Raw genomic sequence first — 25,387 nt, 5'->3', positions numbered from 1 at the left:
TGAGGACAAGGGCTCTGCCCAGAGCATATATCAGTTCTGGTATTTAACTCTTTCAGAGAATTCTGTACTTGGATTGGTCCCCTGAAAGCATTTGTGGGAAACAAAAATTAAGAAAACTTGGTGATAGCCAAAGAATAAAACACAAAACAGAAAAGCTGAAGATATGGGCATTTGTGTGTCTTATAACTCTCCCTTGGATTCTGACCCCATTACAACCACTCAAGCTTCGTTCTCATGGGCCTTGTCTACATGGGTGCTCCTAATGATACGGATACGGGTTGAACTTCCCCAGTGTTCGTATAAAGAGTGGGAGATATATAGTGAAAAACAAGTGTGGAGAAGATGATTGATGGCAAGAATTAGAAACCGGTGATGCATATGCATGGTCTTTGCTCACAAAGGGACATTAGTAGCCTTCCTGGGTACGTCTACACTATGAAATTAGGTCAATTTTTAGAAACCGATTTTATACAGTCGATTGCATATGTCCACACTAAGCACATTAAGTTGGTGGAGGAGAAATAGCTCAGTGCTTTGAGCATTGGCCTGCTTAAACCCAGGGTTCTGAGTTCAATCCTTGAGGGGGCCATTTAGGGAGCTGGGGCAAAAATGGGGGGATTGGTCCTGCTTTGAGCAGGGGGTTGGACTAGATGACCTCCTGAGGTCCCTTCCAACCCTGATATTCTATGATTATCACAACAAAAGGTTTTCTTCCTCACCCCCCGCTCTCCTGCTGGTAATAGCTCATCTTAAGTGATCACTCTCTTTACATTGTGTATGATAACACCCATTTTTTCATGTTCTGTGTGTATATAAATCTACTCACTGTATTTTCCACTGAATGCATCCAATGAAGTGAGCTGTAGCTCACGAAAGCTTATGCTCAAATAAATTGGTTAGTCTCTAAGGTGCCACAAGTACTCCTTTTATATCAGCCAGTTGATACTGAGCCTCCTGTCTTCATGTGATCAAACTCCCTAGAGCTGTCCCCTTCTGTCATGCATTTCCCAGCCTCCTGGGCTGGTATCTGTTAGGATTGTTCTGTCTGGTTCAGCGATCCAGCAGTAACCTTTTCAAACTTGCTCTGTTCCATCCACCAGAAAACAAGCCTGGAGAGGACTCTGCCTATGGCTGCTGGGCTGTGGGAGGGAGAAGAAAAAAGACATGGAAAGTCCTCATGTGAAATCTGGCCTTTGTAGAGTATCCCACAGTGTAGGATCATCCTCCCTACAAGGTACATTAAAGACTGTGCGGAAGGTGCAGAGGATCTTTGTTATGGATGTCTTCAGCCTCTTCTGTCTTGCCTCTCAGATCAATACTGTGATTATCATATGTGAATGTCTGTACTGCAGACATTTAACTCTTCTGTTTATCATGAAGCTGTAGTCTTCAAGGGTATGTCTACACTGCAATGAGACACTCGCGGTTGGCCCATGCCAGCCAACTCAGGCTTGTGGCTGTATAATTGCAGTGTAGACACTCTGGCTTGGGCTGCAGCCCGAGGTTTGGCACCCTCCCTAGAGCCTACGCCCAAACATCTATAGAATATCCTTACAGGTGCGTGATATTAACACACTCTCTTTCCTAATCATTCACTACTTTTAGCATGGCCTTGGGAATGGCTCTCTACCTCCTGCATTACACTCAGACAAAACAGAAGCAGATATCAATGCTAGTAGTACATCAGCCACCCCATTTTTTCCTCTCTACAAGAAATGATCCACAGCCAGCTGAATTCACTTACTTTTATTAAGAAATACAGCTCCTGCGTACCTCTTCATAAAATAATTGAAGTCCTCCTAAAATATTTGGGAAGAACAAATGACTAGACACTATAGAAAATAGTGCTTCTATTTAATCAGAGAATTTTCAGCACGGGCTTTAATAAAACTGTATCCATATCATCCCAAAACATTTGACACTATTCCTTCTTCAGGAGGCAGTATTCATTCGTTAGTTATCTCGGAGTGAGATTAGGCAGACCTGGGTTTTATTCATTGCTCTGCTACTAACCTGCTAGGTGACCTTAGGCAAGTTATTCTGGCCTGATTCTTGACTGATGTCAATCAGTGTCACTCCAGCAAAGTCAATCTCTACCAGATGAGAATCTGTTCTTTAGCCTTCTGTACTAGCTAACAGAGCTAGCCATGGGGGTGAAGGAGGTGTTCTGTAATACCTATGAGTACAGGGCTGAGATAAAGTCTCTTGCTTTGGTTGTTTTGTGTTTTGAACCTTTACGGTTCTTCACGGCCATATATGGGGAAATCAGCAGTGGGATTCCCAGCAATGTGCATCATTCTGAAATGTACCTGCATGTTATTTTAACCTAGGGCTTTTGTTTCCAGTTTAATAGCTGTACAGCATATTGAAAACATTAGGCAGGACCTGTGGAAGAAAGTAAATGAGGAAGCTACTTATAAATCATTCTCTCACAATTAGTCTTGTGTAGTCACAAAAATGGAAGCAGAGCTGGTAATTTTGGAAAAACTTTTTTGAGCTCTTCTCTGGAGAATTCCAGTGTTGTAATCACACTTTCTCCTGTACAATTAACACTCTTCTGTGAAACTCCCCTGCCCATGAGAACTAACTCAGAAGTGTTGTTACCCGGGGTTTTCTTTTGAACCGGAAACTATGGTAACTAGTCTTTATTTTCCAGGTGGTTTCAGGACATAAATCAGTGGGGACACACCTCCTCTGTTTGATAAATGTTTGGTACACCCAAGAGTGCTTTCACTCAAAAATGCTTGTTTTTATTGAGTCTAAAGCACTCATCTAAAACAACAGTCTAAAGTACCTCAGATATAGTTACCCAAAATCTGAGGTGTCAAGTGGTCAGCAGCAGGTTTCTAGTGGCCAGCCTTCCTCCTAGCTGCTGCGGAGTTGGTCAATCTCCTAACTTGTTGAAATACCTCTTCAAACTTCTCCAAATTGCAGATTGTATTCTCGTCCATCCTCCCAGTGGAGGGGAAGGACTCAGTCAGGAGATAATGCAAGGCTGCACAGATGATGTCTGTGAGAGGGCTTCAGCCTTCTTGACTATGGGAGGCTGTACTGGGAAGGACTGATGGGAATAGACAGGGTCCAGCTGGCCAAGAAAGGGAAGAGTATCTTCATGCATCAGCAACTCACTAACCTAGTGAGGAGCACTTTAAAACTAGGTTCAAAGAGGGGGAATGTCACAAAAGCCCATGGGTGAGCATAAAACAGTGTGATCTTAACATACAGCAAGATGTTGGGAGGACATGGAAAATTACAATAAGGTCTTAGGAGCAACAAGAGGAAAACCAGTGGGGGAATCTGCTCAATATCTTAGCTGTCTATACACAAATGCAAGGAGCATGGGAGAAAATGGGAAGAACTGGAAGTATTAGTACACAAGTTAAAATAGGATTTAACTGGCAACACAAAGACTTGGTGGGATACATCTCCTGGCTGGAATATTGGTACAAAAGGCTATAGCTTTTTCAGGAAGAACAGAAAGGGGAAAAACAGGGGAGGTGTTGCATTATACATTAACAACGTGTACATTTGTTCTGAGGTCCAGAAGTGGGTGAGAGGCAGACTAGTTGAAAGTCTCAGGGTAAAGATTAAAAGCAGGAAAAAAAATAGGAGCAACATCATGGAGTCTACTATACACCAGCAAATAGGGAAGAGGAGATGGATAAGGCATTTCTACAACAAACAAATATCCAAGACAGAACCTGGTAGTAATGGGGGATTTTAACTACCCAGACATCTGTTGGAAAAGTCATACAGCAAAACACATAATGTCTAATAAGTTCCTGGAATGTTTTGGGGACAACTTTTGTTGAAGTGGAAGAGAAACCAGGGGGCAGTCATTTTAGATTGATTCTGAGCAACAAGGAGGAACTGTTGCAAATCTGAAGAGGGAAGGCACTTTAGGTGAAAGTGAGCATTAAATGATAGATTTCACAATTCTAGGGAAAGGAAGGAGAGCAGCAGAATAAGGAAAATGGGCTTCAAAAAGCAGACATTAGCAAATTCAGAGGACTGGTAGATAATGTTCCATGGGAAGAAAAATCTAAGGGATAAAGGAGTTCAGGACAGCTGTTAGTTTCTCAAGGAGACCATATTAAAGTCACAACTTCAAACTATCCTGATGCAAAGGAAAGTCAGGAAGAATATGATCAGGGGATGGAACAACTTCCATATGAAATAAATTAAAAAGACTGGGACTGTTCAGCTTAGAAGAGAGACGATTCAGGGGGAATATGAGAGAGGTCTATACAACCATGCCTGGTGTGGAGAAAGTGAATAAGGAGGTGTTATTTACCTTTCATATAACACAGGAACCAGGGGTCACCCAATGAAATTAATAGGCAACAGGTTTAAAAACATACATAACAAAGTTCTTCTTCACAAAATGCACAGACAACCTGTAGACCTCATCGCCAGGAGATATTTGGAAGGCCAAAAATATAATTGGGTTAAAAAAAGAATTAGATAAGTTCTTGGAGGACAGGTCCATCAATGGCTATTAGGCAGGATGGTCAGGGGCGCAACTTCGTGGTCTGGCTGTCCCTGAGCCTCTGACTGCCAGAAGCTTGGACTGGACGACAGGTGATGGATCACGTGATAATTGCCCTGTTCTCTTCATGCCCACTGCAGCATCTGGCACCAGCCATTGTTAGGCTAGACGGACCATTGGTCTTATCCAATATGGCCATTCTTCTGTTCTTAATATTAATGGGACAATATGAGTCCATCAGGGGATCCCTGATGACCTGAAAAAAATAAAAAAAGGAATCCTACAAAAAAAAAGGTGGAAACATGGAAAAATTACTAAGGAGAATTACAAAAAAATTGCACAAGCATGTAGGGACAAAAATCAGAAAGGCTAAGGCACAAAATGAGGTACACATCTAGCAAAGGACATAAAAGGCAATAAGAATAGTTTCTTTAATTACATTAGGAGCAAAAGAAAGGCAAAGAAAAGCATAGGTCCTCTACTTAATGGGGAAGGAGAGCTGATAAATGAGTAACTGATGACATCAAGCAGGCTAAGGTGTTTAATGCCTATTTTGCTTTAGTCTTTACTAAAAAGGTTAATAGTGACCAGATGCTTAACATAATTAATGTTAACAAGGGGAAGAGGAACACAAGCCAGAATAGGAAAAGAACAGGTTAAAGAATATGTAGGTAAGTTAGACGTATTCAAGTCAGCAGGTCTGAAAAAATTCATAGTAAGATATTTAAGGAACTAACTGAAGCAATCTCAGAACCTTAGAGACTAACCAATTTATTAGAGCATAAGCTTTCGTGAGCTACAGCTCACTTCCTCAGATGCATATCGTGGAAACTGCAGCAGGCTTTATATATATACAGAGAATATGAAACAATACCTATTCCCACCCCACTGTCCTGCTGGTAATAGCTTATCTAAAGTGATCATCAGGTGGGCCATTTCCAGCACAAATCCAGGTTTTCTCACCCTCCACCCCCCCACACAAATGCGGAACGCAGTGCCATCCACAGCCTCAGAAACAACTCTGACATCATAATCAAAAAGGCTGACAAAGGAGGTGCTGTTGTCATCATGAATAGGTCGGAATATGAACAAGAGGCTGCTCGGCAGCTCTCCAACACGAGTTTCTACAAGCCATTACCCTCTGATCCCACTGAGAGTTACCAAAAGCAACTACAGCATTTGCTCAAGAAACTTCCTGAAAAAGCACAAGATCAAATCCGCACAGACACACCCCTGGAACCCCGACCTGGGATATTCTATCTACTACCCAAGATCCATAAACCTGGAAATCCTGGGCGCCCCATCATCTCAGGCATTGGCACCCTGACAGCAGGATTGTCTGGCTATGTAGACTCCCTCCTCAGGCCCTACGCTACCAGCACTCCCAGCTACCTTCGAGACACCACTGACTTCCTGAGGAAACTACAATCCATCGGTGATCTTCCTGATAACACCATCCTGGCCACTATGGATGTAGAAGCCCTCTACACCAACATTCCACACAAAGATGGACTACAAGCCGTCAAGAACACTATCCCCGATAATGTCACGGCTAACCTGGTGGCTGAACTTTGTGACTTTGTCCTTACCCATAACTACTTCACATTTGGGGACAATGTATACCTTCAGATCAGCGGCACTGCTATGGGTACCCGCATGGCCCCACAGTATGCCAACATTTTTATGGCTGATTTAGAACAACGCTTCCTCAGCTCTCGTCCCCTAAAGCCCCTACTCTACTTGCGCTATATTGATGACATCTTCATCATCTGGACCCATGGAAAAGAAGCCCTTGAGGAATTCCACCACGATTTCAACAATTTCCATCCCACCACCAACCTCAGCCTGGTCCAGTCCACACAAGAGATCCACTTCCTGGACACTACAGTGCTAATAAACAATGGTCACATAAACACCACCCTATACCGGAAACCTACTGACCGCTATTCCTACCTGCATGCCTCCAGCTTTCACCCTGACCACACCACACGATCCATCGTCTACAGCCAAGCTCTGCGATACAACCGCATTTGCTCCAACCCCTCAGACAGAGACAAACACCTACAAGATCTCTGTCAAGCTTTCTTACAACTACAATACCCACCTGCAGAAGTAAAGAAACAGATTGATAGAGCCAGAAGAGTTCCCAGAAGTTACCTACTACAGGACAGGCCTAACAAAGAAAATAACAGAACGCCACTAGCCGTCACCTTCAGCCCCCAACTAAAACCCCTCCAACGCATTATTAAGGATCTACAACCTATCCTAAAGGATGACCCAACACTCTCACAAATCTTGGGAGACAGGCCAGTCCTTGCCTACAGACAGCCCCGCAACCTGAAGCAAATACTCACCAACAACCACATACCACACAACAGAACCACTAACCCAGGAACTTATCCTTGCAACAAAGCCTGTTGCCAATTGTGCCCACATATCTATTCAGGGGACACCATCACAGGGCCTAATAACATCAGCCACACTATCAGAGGCTCGTTCACCTGCACATCCACCAATGTGATATATGCCATCATGTGCCAGCAATGCCCCTCTGCCATGTACATTGGTCAAACTGGACAGTCTCTACGTAAAAGAATAAATGGACACAAATCAGATGTCAAGAATTATAACATTCATAAACCAGTCGGAGAACACTTCAATCTCTCTGGTCACGCGATCACAGACATGAAGGTCGCTATCTTAAAACAAAAAAACTTCAAATCCAGACTCCAGCGAGAAACTGCTGAATTGGAATTCATTTGCAAATTGGATACTATTAATTTAGGCTTAAATAGAGACTTGGAGTGGCTAAGTCATTATGCAAGGTAGCCTGTTTCCTCTTGTTTTTTCCTACCCTCCCCCCCCCCCCAGATGTTCTGGTTTAACTTGGATTTTAACTTGAAGAGTGGTCAGTTTGGATGAGCTATTACCAGCAGGAGAGTGAGTTTGTGTGTGTATGGGGGTGGGGGGGATGTGAGAAAACCTGGATTTGTGCAGGAAATAGCCCAACTTGATTGTCATGCACATTGTGTAAAGAGTTGTCACTTTGGATGGGCTATCACCAGCAGGAGAGTGAATTTGTGTGGGGGGGTGGAGGGTGAGAAAACCTGGATTTGTGCTGGAAATGGCCCACCTGATGATCACTTTAGATAAGCTATTACCAGCAGGACAGTGGGGTGGGAATAGGTATTGTTTCATATTCTCTGTGTATATATAAAGCCTGCTGCAGTTTCCACGATATGCATCTGAGGAAGTGAGCTGTAGCTCACGAAAGCTTATGCTCTAATAAATTGGTTAGTCTCTAAGGTGCCACAAGTACTCCTTTTCTTTTTGCGAATACAGACTAACACGGCTGTTACTCTGAAATCTCAGAACCGTTAGTAATTATTTTCAAGAACTTAGAGGATGGGTGAGGTCCCAGAGGACTGGAGAAAGGCAAACATAATACCTATATTTTAAAAGGGGAACGAAGACCACCTGGGGAATTATTGAAGTTAGGCTGGCTGCCAAAGATCTGGAGAGATACTGGACCAGATTATTAACAACCAATTTATAAGCACCTAGAGGAAAATAGAGTGATAAGCAATAATCAAAGAGGATTTGTCAAAAACAAATACCAAATCAACCTAATTTCCTTCTTTGACAGGCTTATTGGAATAGTGGATGTGTGGGGAAGCAGTAGACATGATATCTTGATTCTAGTAAGGCTTCTGACACAGTCCCACATGACATTCTCATAAGAAAACTACAGAACTGTGGTCTAGATGGAATTACTGAAAAGTGGATGCATTACTGGTTGAAAGACTATTCTCACAGAGTAGTTAACAATGGTTCACTGTCAAACTTGGAGGGCATATCCAGTGAAGTCCAGCAGGGGTCTGTCCCAGGTCCAGGACTGTTCAATATTTTCATTAGTGACTTGGAATGGAGAGTACGCTTACAAACTTTGCAGGTAGAATGTAGATGAGAGGAGTTGCAAGTACTTTGCAGGACAGGATTAGAATTCAAAAGGATCGAGACAAATTAGAGAATTGATCTGAAGTCAACAAGATGAAAGTAGAGACAAATGTGAAGGAAGGAAAACTCAAATGAACAACTACAAAATGGGGAACAACTGGAAAGGTGGTAATATTGCTGAAAAGCATCTGGGGGTTATAACGGATTGTCTCTCAATATGTGCTGCAAACCAGGTTAATATCATTTTGGGATGTATTAACAGAAGTGTCAGATGCAAGGGGTAATTGTCCTACTCTACTCAGCGCTGGTGAGGTCTCAGCTGGAGCACTGTTTCCAATTCAGGGTGCCACACTTTAGGAAAGGTGTGGACAAATTGGAAAGAGTCCAGAGGAGAGGCAAAAAAATTATCAAAGTTTTTAAAAAATTTGACCTATGAGGAAAGGTTAAAAAAAATTGGGCATGATTTAGTCTTGAGAAAAGAAGACAGAGGAAGGACCTGATAATGGTTTTTGAATATGTTAACAGCTGTTATAAAGAAAAAGGTGATCAATTGTTCTCCATGTCCACTGAAGACAGGACATGAAATAACTTGCTTAATCTGCAACAAGGGGGATTTATGTCAGATATTAGAAAAACCTAACTATAAAGACAGGTCAGTAGTGAGACAGGTTACCTAGAGAGGTTGTGGAATCCCCATCACTGGACATTTTTAAGAACAGGTTGGACATACACCTGTCAAGGATGGTCTAGGTTTACTTCGTCCTGCCTTAGAGCAGGGGGCAAAACTTGATGACCTCTCAAAGTCCCTTGCAGCCCATTGTTTTATTATTCTGAGCTACCTTTCCACCTTCATATGACCAACAGCACTGTCACTAATTCACTCCAACTCACGGTAAGGCTTTTACTTCTATCTCCAGCAGATGTTCAAAAGCAATTTCAGCAAACCTGCGTAAAACATTAAATGACCCCATATGCTTTTATATTAACAGACCAGCATATCTGACTGCCCCACCTGCTATGCATTTGAGAAACCATTCTGCCTTGACACGTCTGAGCTCACTGTTAATTTTGCATTAGAGTGAGAGTTTGATGAAGCTGACGTATGTATTTCTTTATGGTATCATCTGTATTGGAGGAGTATTATATATATTTGATACTGCTGTACCATAATACACTGTATACAGAAAGGAGCAAAGAGACTGGAGTGCATTATGGTTTGTACGAGAGTGACTCAAACAGTTTACTATCACAATTGATATGGCTGAAAGCCCATGACTTGTAAGGTAATTAACAGTTTGCATGGCAATAAGTTTTCACTAAAACTCTCTCTACTCACCACCCCCTGCAGTTGCCTATGTGGCACTTCACTAAAAATGAGAAACAGGAGAGAATCCCTTAACACAAGTTTGTTCTGCAACTGTCAAGGCTCATTTCCATGTACTGCCTAAAATAAACCCCTGCACTGCCCTGACATGCACACACAATGTTCTTCTGAAAAGGCTCCCTATGAACTGGGGTGGGGGGGGTCAAACAAAACAACCGGGGTGAAGGGAAGGTGCACTCAGAGGAACTGAAAGGTGCATCTTCTACACACAGAAAGAAATGCCCATGTAAGGCTAGTTTTCTCTCTCTCCTTAATATTGAAGGATGTTCTGGGCCATCTTAAGGAAAAGAAACGAGTATGTCTCTGAATGAATATTATTTTAAAAAGCAGGCCTTTCAGTTATTTGAAATTCTGTTAACCTTTTTTTGGCTTGCCTATCAGAAAGGATTCTTTTCCTGGCCTTTAACGTGCTCTTGCATAACGGGAACTATTCAAATTTGTTTGAAGTTCTTATTTAAAAAATAGGTGCCGTGAGCAGAAATGAAAGGTGAAGGGACTGTTAAAAATAGACGGTCAAAGAGACAAACCATAACAGAGATTCTCAATCTACAATTCTCTTGAAACAAAAATTCTTTCCTCTTTCCAACACTGCAACATTTACACATATCACCATCAATACCGCTCGCTTACTGTTTACCTTTTGGTCGCCTTCAACACTGAAAAAGACTTACATACAGCCTGATCCTGCAAATGAATTTATGAGAAACAGTGTGGTCATATGGTTAGCACAGTAGACTAGGATGTAGGAGATTTGGGATCTAGTCCTAGCTGTGCCACCAACCTGCTAAGTGACCTTGGGCAAGTCATTTCCTGCCTGTAAAATGGAAAGAATTATATTGACCTCCTTTGTAAAGCACTTTGAAATCTACTGCTGAAACAGCTAGGTATTATTATGCACAACTTCATGCACAGAGGAATCAACTGCACTACGCTCATGCTTCAAGTGAAGCACATGCTTTCTCAAGTTGGAGCCTAAGTTCCTATCGGCAAGAGCCATCATCTCTTGTATGTCTCAAGTATTATGCAGGATACTTGAGACATGCAAGAGATGATGGCTCTTGGAGGTAAATAATGGTCAACACATGGGGAAGCTTCAATTTCAGGTTCTCCTCCACTTGGCACAGCAGCTGGGTTTACAGCCCACCAAGGGAATATTTAAAGGCAACTAAATCCATTTCTTTGAATTATTTTTATGACCGGTGCACATGTGAAGACAGTTTTATTTAAACTGGGGATTGTAACACCTCACCACCACCAACACATCCACTAATGTCATAGAATTTCCCACAATTCTCTGCTTCCTCACACAAAAGACCCACGTGGGGAGGAAGGGTGTTACCTATGTGGCATGTTTTCCTTTCCCCTCACCTCCAAGCTTATGGACACAGTCCACCAGGAATCCCCAGTTCCATGCAGGGGACAGCATGAGGGGACCATTATGTTCCCCCTCAAACTACCTGGCCATGGTATGGAACTGCTCCCCTGAAGGAGGGTCCCTGGGCTGTCCATAGGCATGGGAGCACTTGCATGCCTGATAAGGAAGCAAAGGGCATCTATGTAGATGTCGTACCTCTAGTAGACCCCAGATGGATCTCAGGAGATCTCTGGGTAGAAACCCACACCCTCCTGACAGGAGAATTCAGTGGAAGCCAGGCAACTTAAAACTCCCTGAGTTGCCATTCAGCTGCACAGGTTATTCCCACAGACAGGAGATGTCAGTCCTTAGCTTGGGGTCTAATAGTAGCTGGCAGCGCATGGCAGACAAACACATAATTAGCTTCCACCAACTACATTCCCAGTTGTCTTCAGCCCTGACTTAAGCTGATCTTACTCTAGTGAAAAGTTATTCGTTGTTATTTGCTATATTGCTTTTTTGTGTGGAGATGCATGAAAATTAGTGAAGGGCTCAAACAGTTTGGGGATTTGGTCTCGATTAAGCACCCACAAACTCCAGATGTTTTTGAACCTCTTAAATCTATAAAGTCAGCTGGGCGAACAATCTCTGGTGCATGGTCTTCAGTCCTTCCTGCTTCTGGCAGCAGTATGAGACCAGTGAGCTGGATTCTCTCTTGCCCTGCATCTTATGTAGCCATTTACAGCAGCATAAAGTGGATGTATTTTCACTCTGGGCCAGAGTCCACTTTCACTTATAATTATTTTACACCAGTGTAAGTCCATTGACTTCAATAGTGTGAGAAAAGGACTAGACTCTGCCACTCCGATGATTGGTGCATAAATTTTGCACTGGTGTAAATGACTACACAAACCGCCTCCGAGAACCTCTGCTTTTCTGCTTGCAGTCCAGGACAAAGTTCAGAGGTGTTGGAGAAGAAAAAGTAATATAAATAAATCAAAACATGAGAATTTCTTTTAACCCAAAAGGTTCTGGTTTAAAATTTTAGGCAAGAGTTCGGGGGGGGGGGGGGAGAGAAGTAAAGCAAAGGGGTGTTAATTGAAACATCCCTGATGAGAAGGCAGATGATTTTCTGAGTCCAGATGTCATCTTAATGGGATTCAAAAGTGCAGTAATTCACGTAGACGTTATCTGGCCAACAGGATTTGCTGTCTGGTTAGGGTTAGGTGTTAAGTGTGGTCTTTCAGATAAAGGCTAGTGAATTATCCAGTAAACCGCCTACATGTACTTTGCTTTTATTTGAAATCTGACTATGCAGTGGCACAGATGTATTCTTTGTGGCACAGTTATGTAAGCCAGTTTGGGGTACGTTTTGCTGGAAGCCAAAAGAAAGAAAGAAAGATGAAACTGGCCCTTGTGTGTAGTTTCAGCTAGCTAACTGCAAAATCCCCAGTCCATTTGTCCTTGACATTAAATAATGCAAGGACAAGCTGTTCTAAAGCCAGGAAAGGATCTAATATTCTACCAATGATACTCAGCGATGGAACCTTAGCCCCTTTCATATCAGCAGGGAGTCTGTGCACTAACTTTAGACTGTGTCAAAACTTTTCAGTAGTTCCCCCCCCCCACCAGTACTATAACCAGTTCAGCTCTAGCATAGACCAGCCTTGACATTTTAACCACTGTATTATCTAACCTTACTCAGAGCATGTCTAGAGGAAATGGTGGTTAAAATGCCAGCACCCATCAAGGTTCTGTCTACACTAGTACTCCACTCCTGCTAGCATTGGTGAAGCTCCAGCAGTGGGAAATTTCAGGGTAGAATTGTCAAAAACACCTACCTCTTTTCCATAGAATTAAAACTTCCTATAGAGAAGGCCAATGCTCAGTGCTTTTGAAAATCCCCTGCTTAAAGTCTCCTCTAGATAAGGCAATAGACAAGGTCAACAACGGAAAACCGAACACTCGCTGAAGAAATATACAATCAAAGCACAACTGAACAGTGGTTGCCCACATTAACATAACATGAATTCAAGTCTGGTAATTCACAGCTCTACTCCAGCAAGTTGCAAATTCTCTCACAGGCCTTGGAAGGGAAGGGAATCGTTGTAAGGCAGCCTGGTCAAGAGCTTATTACTATTTGTGTGAGAAAACCACCTCTTTGCAAAATTACCCAATGAAACCGTACCAGAGTGGAAACAACCAGATGCCTCTATCAGACACTTTAATTCATGAACTCATTATGTTCTCACTTGAAAAAGGCAACAAAAAGCCCTCAGCATTAACTAGCTACACAAAGCAGGAATAGTCTCTCAAAAAGATCAGGCCAAATGATAAGGCTCTGTATTTGTGGACATTTAAAAAAAACAAAAACACACCTAAGTAGGGATGCAACCATCATTAAAATAAAACAGTCGGCAATCCAAATTAAATGGGTCCTGATGGAAAATGCTCACACTGTGCTCATCAGGAATCAGTCTAAAGCAGTGTTGCCAACTCTTGTGATTTTATCATGAGTCTCACTCTATGCAGTGCTTTTCTTAAAGCCCCAGCTCCTGGAGGCATATGATTAGAGGACAATCTTTAAAAAAGGAAGCAAAGAGAACCAGGGAAATATAGACCAGTCAACCTAACCTCAATACCTTGAAAGATAGTGGAAGAAATTATTAAACCATCAATTTGTAAGCATGTAAAGGATAGTACAGTTATAAGGAATGGCCAACAAGGATTTGTCAAGAACAAATTATGCCAAACCAACCTAATTGCCTTCTTTGACAGGGTTCCTAGAATAGTTCCTGGAATAGGGGTGGGGGGTTGAAGCTGCAGACATGATATATCTTGATTTTAGCATGGCTTTTGACAGAGTCCCACATGACAGTCTCATAAGAAAACTAGGGAAATTTGGTTTAGATCAAGTTACAGTAAGGTGGATGCATAACTGGCTGAAAGATCATACTCACAGAGCAAACTGTCAAACTGAGAGGGCATACCTGGTGGGGTCAGTCCTGGGACCAGTACTATAACATTTTCATTAATGATTTGGATAATGGAGTGGAGCATATGCTTCTAAAATTTGCAGGTAACATCAAGCTGGACGGGGTTGCAAACACTTTGGAGGGCAGGGTTAGAATTCAAAAGAACCTTGATAAATTGTAGAATTGCTCTGAAATTAACTAGATGAAATTCAGTAATGAAAAGTGTGAAATACTACACTTAGGAAGACAAACCTCAAATGAACAGGCGAGGTGGCTAGTTCTGCAGAAAAGGATTGAAGGTTATAGTGAATCACAAACTGAGTGTCAGTCAACGTGACGCAGTTGCAAAATAGGCTAATATTCTAGGATGTTTTAATAAGAGTGTCGTATTTAAGACAAGGGAGGTAATTGTCCCACTTTACTCGGCACTAGTGAGGCCTCAGCAGGAGTACGGTGTCCAGTTTTGGACCCCCTCTTTAGAAAAGTTATTAACAAATTAGAAAGATTCCAGAAGAGAGCAACAAAAATGACAAAAGGTTTAGAAAACCTGACCTATGAGGACAAGTTAAAAAAAGGGGCATGTTTAGTCCTGAGAAAAGAAGACCGGCAGGACGGGAACCTGATAAGTCTCCAAATATGTTAAGGGTTGCTATAAAGAGGATGGTGATCAATTGTTCTCTATGACCACTGAAGGTAGGACAAGAAGTAATCGGATTAATCCACAGCAAGGGAGATTTAGGTTAGATATTTGGAAAAACTTTCTAACTATAAGGACAGTTCAGCTCTGGAACAGGCTTCCAAGGGTAGTTCTGGAATCCCCATCATTGAAGGTTTTTAATAACAGGTTAGGGCAGTGGTTCTCAACCAAGGGTACACGTACCCCTGGGGGTATGCAGAGGTCTTCCAGGGGGTACATCAACTTATCTAGATAGTTGCCTAGTTTTACAACAGGCTACAGAAAATGCACTAGCAAAGTCAGTACAAACTAAAATTTCATACAGACAATGACTTGTTTAAACCGTTCTATATTCTGTACACTGAAATGTAAGTACAATATTTATATTCAATAGATTTACTTCATAACTATACAGTAAAAATGAGAAAGGAAGCCATTTTTCAGTAACACTGTTACTTCCTGTATTTTTATGTCTGATTTTGTAAGCAAGTAATTTTTTAAGTGAGGTGAAACTTGGGGTAACACAACACAAATCAGATTCCTGAAAGGGGTACAGTAGTCTGGAAAGGTTGAGAGACACTGGGTTAGACAAACACCTGTCAGGGATGGTCCAGTCATATTTGGCCTGACTCCACACAAGGGGCTGGACTAGCTGATATCTCGTGGTCCCTTCCAGCCCAACTTTTCTATAATTCTATAATCTTGATTATCACATAAAAAAAAAGTACATTTCAAAGCCTCACAGGTACACAGAGAAGCTTGAAAGTATCCCTCAAGAGAAACCAAAAAGCTCAGAAACCAGAAGGCAAATATAAAGAACTCCAAGTTTATTGTTTTCTTAAAAATCTCATGATTTTGGGGGACCTGGCTCATGGTTTTTGACAGGTATCTACGCAACACAATCCAGTTCAAGGGACAGTTCACTGAAAGATTTTATTTTTCCTTTAAACAATTTTTCCTGCTACAAAACGTGTATCAGCTCCCAATTTAGAGAGCTGAAGACAGATGAAACGGAGCAAACAAAGTGGTCTGGGGCAGATGACTGCCTTAAAAACATGAAACCACTAAAAGAAGTCAATAATGGTGGAAAAGAGGTGTCACAGCTACGCTACCTGTCCCCATCCTGGTCTCTCTGAGAGCACGCCCTCAGGCGTCAGGCCCCTCACCTTCACCTCTTCTGGAGTGGCATTCTGTGGTTCTCTCACTCTTAGGTCAGACCATGGCTTACAGCTTCCTGTGTATCAACTGTGTTTACCCAGCAGATTCCACTGGGTGTGGCACCTGCAGTTCTTCCCTTCAGGAGTCTGTGAGAAGTGGTGAACAGAGAGACCAGGTGACCTTCTTAACATCAAAGTGCTGTTTAATTTTACCAATAGGAACAAAGTATTTAAACCTACACTCTACACAGGTCTATCTTACCTACAGCCCTACCACCACTCCGTGATGGAGGCCTAGGCAGGCCGAGCTTCCTCAAACAACTCAGCAGGTGCCAGTGTCAGGCTGGTTTCTGTGATATCAGCACCCTGATAACTTCTCCAATCTTCAAAGAGTCCCTTAAAATCCAGCCACAGTCCCTCATTTCTTCTCAGTTCCTGAGCTTTTGCCCTTCTTGACCAAACCAGGCCAGTAAGACGACTGCACCCAGGAGGTAGTTTTCACAGCTAATCATTGTCTCTTAACAACCCATAAGTGTTTACTGAGGAGTGGCATATCCTGAGCCATTGTTTCCTCCCGGCCTGCTTTTCCTTACAGCCCACTATTAAATTAACCTAATATATTCAGACAATGAACATCCCAATAACCAGATCATCCTCCAGGCTCCATACAGTACTACAGCGCAGCTCCATGTTCATCACATAAAGAAAGAAAGTAATTCAGATGGTGAGAAGTGGCTGAGTTTCACTTAGCAGGAATTTCTGGAACAATCTGATATATTTCACTATTCAGAGACAACTTAGCCATGATGGAACAAGAGAAATTTTCACCTGTACCATCTCTTCCCACCCCCACCCCCCCATTCCCCATGAAGCCATCCCACTGCTACATAAGGAGACTTTATAACCAGGATTCTCAAAAGAAACTCATGCTTTTGGTAGTTCTGTTTTTTAAAGGGAGGCCTTGATCTTCAGGAAATGCTGAGCACTTGCCTTTTGGAAATCAGACCTCTTTAAACTATTTTAATTAGTGCTTGTAACTGGGTACGTTTACCACTGTGCACCCCCTCGGGGCCAGGCATGGCACAGCAGCTCCTTGCTGGATTAGCATCCCCTGTCAAAGGTCACTCCAGCAGTTTTTATGCCTGGTAACTTGTCCAGTGACTCGGCCCTTCAGCTAGGGCAATTTTTAGTCCATTCCAACAGGGAACACAGCAGTCCACACTGGAAATCCCCAAAAATGTCTTACGCAAAAACAGAACCATCTTCCCCTCTCGGACTCTTTTTCAGCCTCTTCCCTGTTTGATCAGGGGCTCTCCCAGGCTTCCCTCCCTGGAGAACTTTTCCCCTGCTGACTCAGGGCTCTGCAGGAGCCTGCTTGCTCATCACACACTATTTCTACAGTAGCAGTTTCCTGGGCTTTCCCCCTTTCACTGACAATTCCTTCCTGAGGTTCCTACTTAAGCCTGGCTCCTTCTACACAGGAATCATCCGATTGCTGTCAGGTAGGGGCCATTTTTGTAATCAGGCAAGCTGAGCCCCAGGCTCTCCAGTCCACGAGGCAAACCCACCCTGTTACAGTGCCCAAAAATGGGGGTGCTCCAAATCGCCGGTCATTTTTCAAACTTCTCCCTTCTACAATGAGCTGTTTTTCAGAAGACAAAAGGAGCAGTGTAAAGGAAACAGATCACCTCAAGAGCTGTGTTTCAAATCCAGGCAAGGAGAGTAGTAACTGAAAATCCTTACTATCATATTAGGGAGACACGGGGGGGGGTGAGGTAATACCTTTTATTGGACCAACTAGTGGTGGTGAAAGAGTCAAGTTTTAAGCTACACCGAGCTCTTCTCCAGGTCCAGAACTTGGTCCCACAAAAGATATCACCTCACCCACCTTGTCTCTCTAATATCCCGGGACCAACATGGCTACAACAACAACAACTGCAAACTGACTGTTTGTGGGTCATGCAAAATTTGTTGGGGGGACTCAGTTCAGATCCTACTGGGGAAACATCCATTTCACAAAAACCACCCTCAAAAGCTGGACAAATTGGCACGTTTGTTGGCAAAGGCACCAGGGAGCAAAGAGGCCTGGAGATTCAGCCACTCGCTCTTTAAGGCCCTTATTCAGGATGGGACTTAAGGACATCCCTAACTTTAAAGACATGCTTCAATTCCATCAAAGTCACTTAGAGAGACTTGGGACAGACAGTGACACAACAATATGTTGTTATCCATCAAAGTCAATGGAACTTAAGCACATAATTATGTGCATTGCTAAAGGGGGCCTAAAGTCATGGTGAAGGCATGGTGGCAAAGCAGAGCAGTTGGTCAGCACTGCTTCTGCCTATGCTGTCCTATGGCTAAACAGAGGACTTCGTTCTCCAGGGCTGTGAGCCCAGGACCTTGCACAAGCACTAAATAAACGAACAAGTAATTTCTCACAAGGCTTAACAAGCTCCCTGCAGAAAAGGTCACATATCAGGCTCTGACCTGATGCCCACCCTGGTTTCTGACAATATATTCCCATACCCTGGAGTCCACTGACTACAGTAACACTTCAGGGTTAGGGTCAGAGTCACGTGCAACTGCAGTTTCATTCCAGAGGTGTGCAGGACAGATGCTTTTTGGTTTCATTGTATGTTCCTTTAAGTTTGCTTTGAGTTTCTCGGTTTGAATTAACCCAAACGTTCAGCTAACACGTTAGAGTTCTGCCTAATTTCAGGCTAAGAAATGAGGGCCTAACTCCCAGTATTGTAAAGGCCCATTTATGCTACTCCAGAACAATAAAGGGGCCTTAAAGGAAGAGGAAGACTGGAGCCTCCCCAGCCAACAGAGAGCTGGCATAAAGAAAGACACAGCCCTTGCTCCCTACTGCCCACCCAATTGTGGGGGAGGGATCAGAGACATGTCAGGGACGTGAATTTGGCTACAGCTATTCTCTGCTTCCTATGTCCCATAGTGGGCCATGGACAAAGGTGATGCATGTGGGTGACATGCGGGGTCACATGCCTCCCCCTAGATTTACTGCTTGGCTTGTACTGAGCATGCTCACACAGACTGAGCATGCTCAGTAACACTGCTGAAGCCAGCTGCCCTCACTCTGACCCCCCCACCCCCACCACCATCAGCAGGCACGGGTTGTCTCTGGCCATGGAAACAGAGTGTAATTTAGATCAGCCCTGAAGTTGTTCTAACTTACACCCTGGGCCTGGTAGACCCTTGCATGGGCCCAGAATAAAGGGATTGCAAATGGCATACAGTAATTTGGCCACCTTTCTCCTCCAACCCTACCCAAGTGCAGAAACCGAGTAACCAAGCATCAGATTGTAAGTCACGTACACAGTAAGCTCTCTGAGACAGGGACTTTGTGTTTGCACACTGCCCAGTACAATGGGGCCTCACTCTTGGCTGGCTCTTATATACAATCATAATAAACATGATTAATCATAATTAATAATAAATAATCAGGCTCAGAGCCCTCAACTGGCCCACGATGGTCAAAAAGGCAATGGAACTCAACTATCCTTTCTGTAAAAGTAGCCTGAATTTTGGATTCATAACAAGGCACGAAACCTGACAAAGCTTGCCAGCTTGGCCTTGACTCAGAGTTTGTTTTGAACTCTCAAAATGGCTCAAGTTAGAGCAAAGCTCCCAAGAGGCCCTGTCCTGCAGCCCTTAATCATGTGAGTGGCTCCGTTTGCTTCAATGAGCCTGCTCACATGAGTAAGGGCTGCAGAACTGGGCCCAGCATTTCCTCACCACTGTTCTAAAACCACAGGCAATTAAAACAATCCTGGGAGTTGAGTTTTCCCCTTTTTCTCCTGTACGTGAGGCCAGTACCCAGCAGTCAGGACTCAGAAACCTGCCCCAAAACACTGGAATCATCACAATCTGAAAGAGGGTGTCACACTCCTCACCTCTCCTGTAAAACATGCTTAAGAGTCAGGCTGATGAGCAAGGGGAAAAAATCCCAAGTCCAGGATTTTGGAACTTGTGATTTGCCTCCTTCTCCAGGGGAGTCTGAGAAATAATAAATATTGCTACAGGTAATGAGACACTTCTAAAATTATCCCTAACCTCCAGTCCACTGCACAGTGCAGAGCAGATCCTGGGTGCACTCAGTTACGCTCCAACACCACAGACGTGGGTCTGACCTCCATTAAACCGGTGTGACTCCACTGACTCCTGATTTAATACCAGGCACCCCAGCTACACATTTATTTCTGGGCACAGAAAATGCATGTTGTGACTTTGGATTCCCATCCATTTGCATGGAATGCATTTTGGAAGTTCCACACAACTGCCTAGGGGAGAATACGATGCATGGGAACACACTTTATACAATACTTGTAAGCCCTAGTAAGAAAATATAGCCACAAGTGATGGGTACACCTTTTTTAATTCATACATTGTGGTTCTTGCCATCATACATCAATAATACCTAACTTTTATATAATATTTTTCATCAGTTGATCTCAAAGTACTTTACAAAGGAGGTCAGTATCATTTCCCCATTTTACAGATGGGGAAACTGAGGCACAGAGAGGGAATGTGACTTGCCCAAGGTCACCTTGCAGATGAGTGGCAACACCAGGAATAGAATTCAGGTCCCCTGAGTCCCCATTCAGTCCTTTAGCCAATAGGCCACACACAGTAAAGATAGTTACCCTTGGTTACCGGTCTTCCCAAATCCTTTTCCAGGGACAGCTTGCAATCCTCAGCTATTCACTAGCCTATTTTCCTAAGACTCTTCTAGGTAGACAGAAATACTTCTATGCAAACACACAGAGAGAGAAACCAGACTCAGTCCAAACCTTAGAAATGAACAGTGAATATTTACATTTGTAGTGGGGAAGTGTGAGGGACATAGACCCATTTCACATTTTATTGGGCTTCGGGGATGTTGTAAAAATCTTGTACTGTCAGGCTGATCTACATAGCCCTGTGAGCTTTCTGTCAGTTCTGCCAGCTCTCCCTGGCAAAGAGTCCCACAGTGATGTCTCAGGCTACAGCGCTGCTGAAGTCTCGGGGGAAAGGTGGGTGAAAAGAACAGCTAGGAAAACTGAGAAAAGCGGAAGAGATCAAAGGAGAAAATGTAAAGCAAGGGGAAAACTGAACAAGTATTAAATAGGTCTTAGATGATTCAAACACTGTGTTGTTTTAGTATTGTCATACTTGGATCTAAAAGGCATTATGAGAACTGAAACTGCTTCCACATTTCCATTTCAACCCCAGGTCAACTGGGTACTTAAGCGGTTGCGTAACTTTAAACACATGAATAATCCCAGTGAAGTTATTGAGACTAATGTGTTTAAAGTCAGACACACCTGCTCAAAGACTTCACTGAGCTAGGGCCTCTGTCCTTATTTTAAAATCTTACATTAACTTTATATTAAAACAGACACTATAAACACCATAGGGCTAGGCTGAAATCATCTTACTCACACTGAGTAGGCCCATTGCTTGTGTCTGGTCCCATTTTCCAAATAATTGAACAACTTTTGCACAGATTAAAAAATCATTAAAATATAACATGTAAAAATTCCACCACATACAACCAAGCTAAAACATACAGACTATTATCAGTCGGTGGAATTTTCAACAGTAGCTAAGTGAATTGGGGCATAAGTCCCATTGGAAAGTCAATGGGATTTGTGTTCCTCGGTCACTTGAGAGCTTTTGAAAATCCCACCTATTTTGACCTGAATGCACAAGGTACCTGCCCCCAGCTCCATCTTCCCACCTTGCTGATGGATATACGGTGATACATGTGTGACATTCAATGATATTTCTCATCTCTCGGATCAGTTTTCAAGTAACACTGACTAAAGATGCAGCTAGACACTCACCAAAACTGAATGAAGACAAAAACAGGGTCAGCGGTGACAACATTTATTAGTACCCGGTGCAGAACATTCTGAACAATTTAAACAAAATATGGTCATACTTCTCTCTTATCTCAGTACAGATCTCTACGGCATGTTCTGCCTTTGTTCCACATATGGAGTTCCCTTTGACAACAGTGGGAAAACAGTGCGTTCAATGAGTGCAAAATATGCAACAGAAATCCACACTACAGATCAGAGAGAATTTTGCCCTACATTTGCACTTTAAAATGGACTTGGTATTCCCCTTTTCCACATGATCTAATAACTGCTGTGTAGTAATGCTGTGCAATATTAAGCAGCTGCTCTGTTCCATCTCAGAGGTGGCTGCATTTCAGTGGTGTTAAGTTATACAGTTGATATATAGAGAGCGTGAAATCCTGGTTACTTTGAAGTCAATGGCAAAGCTCTCAAAGCAAAGGAGAACTCTGGGATTTTTCTGCAAGAAAGTAATTTATAAAAGTGAAAGATATCTGCATGTATTTATATTGAAGATGTTTTCTGTCTTTTCTGATCCTATATTGAGCTCTCAAGGTAGAAAGAGCAATGAACAAGTTTAAGAAGAAACAGCACTAATTAAAAAATGATAAGAGCAAACAAACATCTAAATAGTTTAGGAGCATTAAGTCTAAAATTACAACAATCCTTCAAAACATGGCTGTACACATAATAAATAAAGTACTGCATTCAACCATTATTTAGGGTGTTTACTACCTTTCCTAAATACCACAAACTACCTAGTTCTTTACTTTATACAGTTAAACACTATGAACATTAATGTTTCCATAGGACTAAATTTAAGCCATTGTACTGCACTTAAAGAAAAATAGCCTTGCACAGTTTTTGCTTACACAGACATATTTTAAATGTAAATATTAATCACGTGTTATAGCTTGATAAAAATATTGTGCGGTATTTTCACACTTCAGTCATTTTATAGCTTGTTGAAAAAATGAACCAGGAGATGGTCAATGAACAGCTGAAATCAAATGTCACTCCTCCAGAAATCATTTCAATACAAAATGGCACACTGAGCTGCTTCAAGTTTCTAACAAATCCTCTGGCATATGATCATAATTGCCCTAGCTTTCCTGAAGGCTTCAAAAGCCACTCACTGCAGTGGCATCTATTTCACTCTCCAAAAGCCAAATATTTCATTATATCCCATCCATTATCTCCCATTTCATTATCTCCCTTGAAAAAAGTATACAGTGTTACTCTATAACTCACTGAACATGACTGCATGAACTGCAATCGTAATAGACAACGTATGAATTGACATGGAATTTCTTTTATCTAAAGGTGAGTAAACAGACTTTCACCTCATTAAGACCAACTGCACAGAGAGGATTAAATAAGTCTAACTGAATACCTTTTCAGCTAGAATTATACAGCTGTAGCTCAACTGAACACAATTATATCCGCAACTCATGCAAATACATTTAGAAAGTTTCTCTCCTGTCACATCAGTGCAAACATGTAACATTCACAACGTCCCCATGTGGCAATCAATGTTGACAAATGAACCCTGGAACTAATAAAACATATGGAGAAGATCACATTTTAAAATAAACTAATAGAGAAGTCAGCTTGACAACTGAATACTTTACATTGCACCATCACCTTGTCATTAAAGCAAAGGCTGTTCAAATCAAATGAAGCTCACCAAAAGCAAAAAGTATGAACATTCATTTTAAATGACAATCTAACAACATTTTAGATTTGTCTCTTAATAGGTATTTTTAAAGCACCTTAAACGTGATGCATGCAATTCTAACCTTATGTTGTACTAGAGAGGATGTTATTTTTAAAGAGCACTAATTTTCTTCTTAATGTAGTCAATATGTATTCACCAATTATGGAATTTAAAAGACTAAGTGGTAGAGTGGTTGAATGCACAGTTCTTCTGGAGACCTCGGTTTTAGCCTGCTTAGATCACAAGTGAAATGAGTACAGTGATCTCAGTCCAGGTAGTTTCCTCTGCACATTTGACTACCCCATTTTTCCATGATTGGTTATGTCATCTCAAGAAAAGCCCAGGACTGGGAAGCGTGAGGAGTGGGATTGTGTTGGTGCTCAGATCTGAGGCTGTGGAAATTGAACAGGCACTGAGCTTAAAGTGGACTGTCAATCTCACTGAGGACTGGAGAAATTCAAAAACAGATTTGAAAACCGCACATACAAAGCAAAATGTGAAGATTCCCACAGCACCATAAGCATAAGTGATGGGATCTCACCAATACTAATCAAAACTGGAGGAACTGAAAGCAATGTCTGAGGAGCCATGCCAAAAAGTCGCCTTCCATTAGTTATTGTTACATTCACAGCAAGTGAGGAGTGTTAATGCATATAGCACAAGGTGAAGTTATAGTCTATGTGGAGGAATGTGAAGGATATTATCCATGTTTTCACTAGGCTTTAGGAAACCCAGGTGGTTATGTGCACAGCTACAGAGGTGGAGGTAAGTGCAGGAGACAGACTGTTACATATAAACATATTTATGGAGTGAGACCAGCTACTACAACTTTTCCTCGCTTTCTTTCAGAGGTGTCATGATAGAGGTCACTTTAGCAGCACACCTGCCAGTAAATGACCTAGATTAGTGAATCTCTTTCGATATTAGGTACAACTCAAGCTGTAGGAGCTGGTCTCTAATCTCTTGGACTCCAGGAGGTGACAGTGGCTTCCTGGAGATCACCAAGAGCCCGACCAGTGCTGATTGCACAGCTATAGATCTAACACACATCCAGGCACACCAAAGCAAGCGAAAATGGGTTGGACTGAATACTTGAACAGCCACGGATTATGAACCTTCTCTTGGGATACCTGCCATTGAAATAACACACCCAGAGAGCGCCACCCCCCCCCCCAGCCCAGGGAAGCAGAAACCCTAGAATAAACTCCATTCCCTGCCCCAGTAAACCCCCCCCCCCCGCCCCGAGACACGATCGACGGCCGTGCCAGGGGCTGGGGACTCACCGGATTGCCCAGCCCAGCTGGAGAGGGAAGCCAGGAGCAGCGTGAGCGAGCCCACGAGGCAGAGCTGAGCCAGCAGCAGCTCCCTTCGTCTCCGGCGAGCCTGGCTCCTGTGCCGGCTCCCAGGCGGCAGCATCTCCGGCCGGGAGAACCGAGCCGCCGCCGCCGCCGCCGCCGCGGCTGGCTGCCGCCGCTTCTCCTTCCCCGCCACCGCCTCCATGGGCTCCCCCGGCGGCTGGCGAGGCGGCCCAGGCGCAAGGAGAGGACGGGGGGCTGCGGGCTGGGGCTGGGGGGCGCGGAGCTCCAAGGGGGGGGACCCCCGGTCCGTGCAGCGCAGGGGGCTGCCTGGCCCCTACTCCATGGCGCGCCGGGCTGGAGGGGCAGCGGCCCGGGGAGCGGCGGCGGCAGCGGGCTGTGCCATGGATGGGGAGCCGATGGCAGCGGCAGCCGGAGTCGAGCCCCCAGCCCGTGTGCAGCCGCCCGCTCAGCCAGCCCCGGCGAGGGGCGGAGGAGGGAGACACACGCGGCGCGGGCAGG

General features: G+C 43.3%; 1 protein-coding gene across 2 annotated transcripts in view; it reads right to left on the bottom strand.

Moving 5' to 3' along the window:
- SLC24A3 (solute carrier family 24 member 3) overlaps window positions 1-25,127 on the bottom strand; it is a 319,465-nt gene extending 294,338 nt beyond the window's left edge. For both annotated transcript variants that reach the window (XM_084625278.1, XM_084625279.1), the window contains exon 1: window positions 24,854-25,127. In XM_084625278.1, the coding sequence (XP_084481404.1) occupies window positions 24,854-25,070 (217 nt within the window). In that variant the 5' untranslated portion in view covers window positions 25,071-25,127. The remainder of the gene's footprint in view (window positions 1-24,853) is intronic.
- Window positions 25,128-25,387: the final 260 nt, after the last annotated feature.

Source organism: Lepidochelys olivacea (genome assembly GCF_965140295.1).
Source record: "Lepidochelys olivacea isolate rLepOli2 genome assembly, chromosome: 3".
In the NCBI taxonomy this organism is placed as follows: Eukaryota; Metazoa; Chordata; order Testudines; family Cheloniidae; genus Lepidochelys; species Lepidochelys olivacea.
Note: the sequence above shows the minus strand (reverse complement) of the source record. Positions and strands in the feature narration are given on the sequence as shown.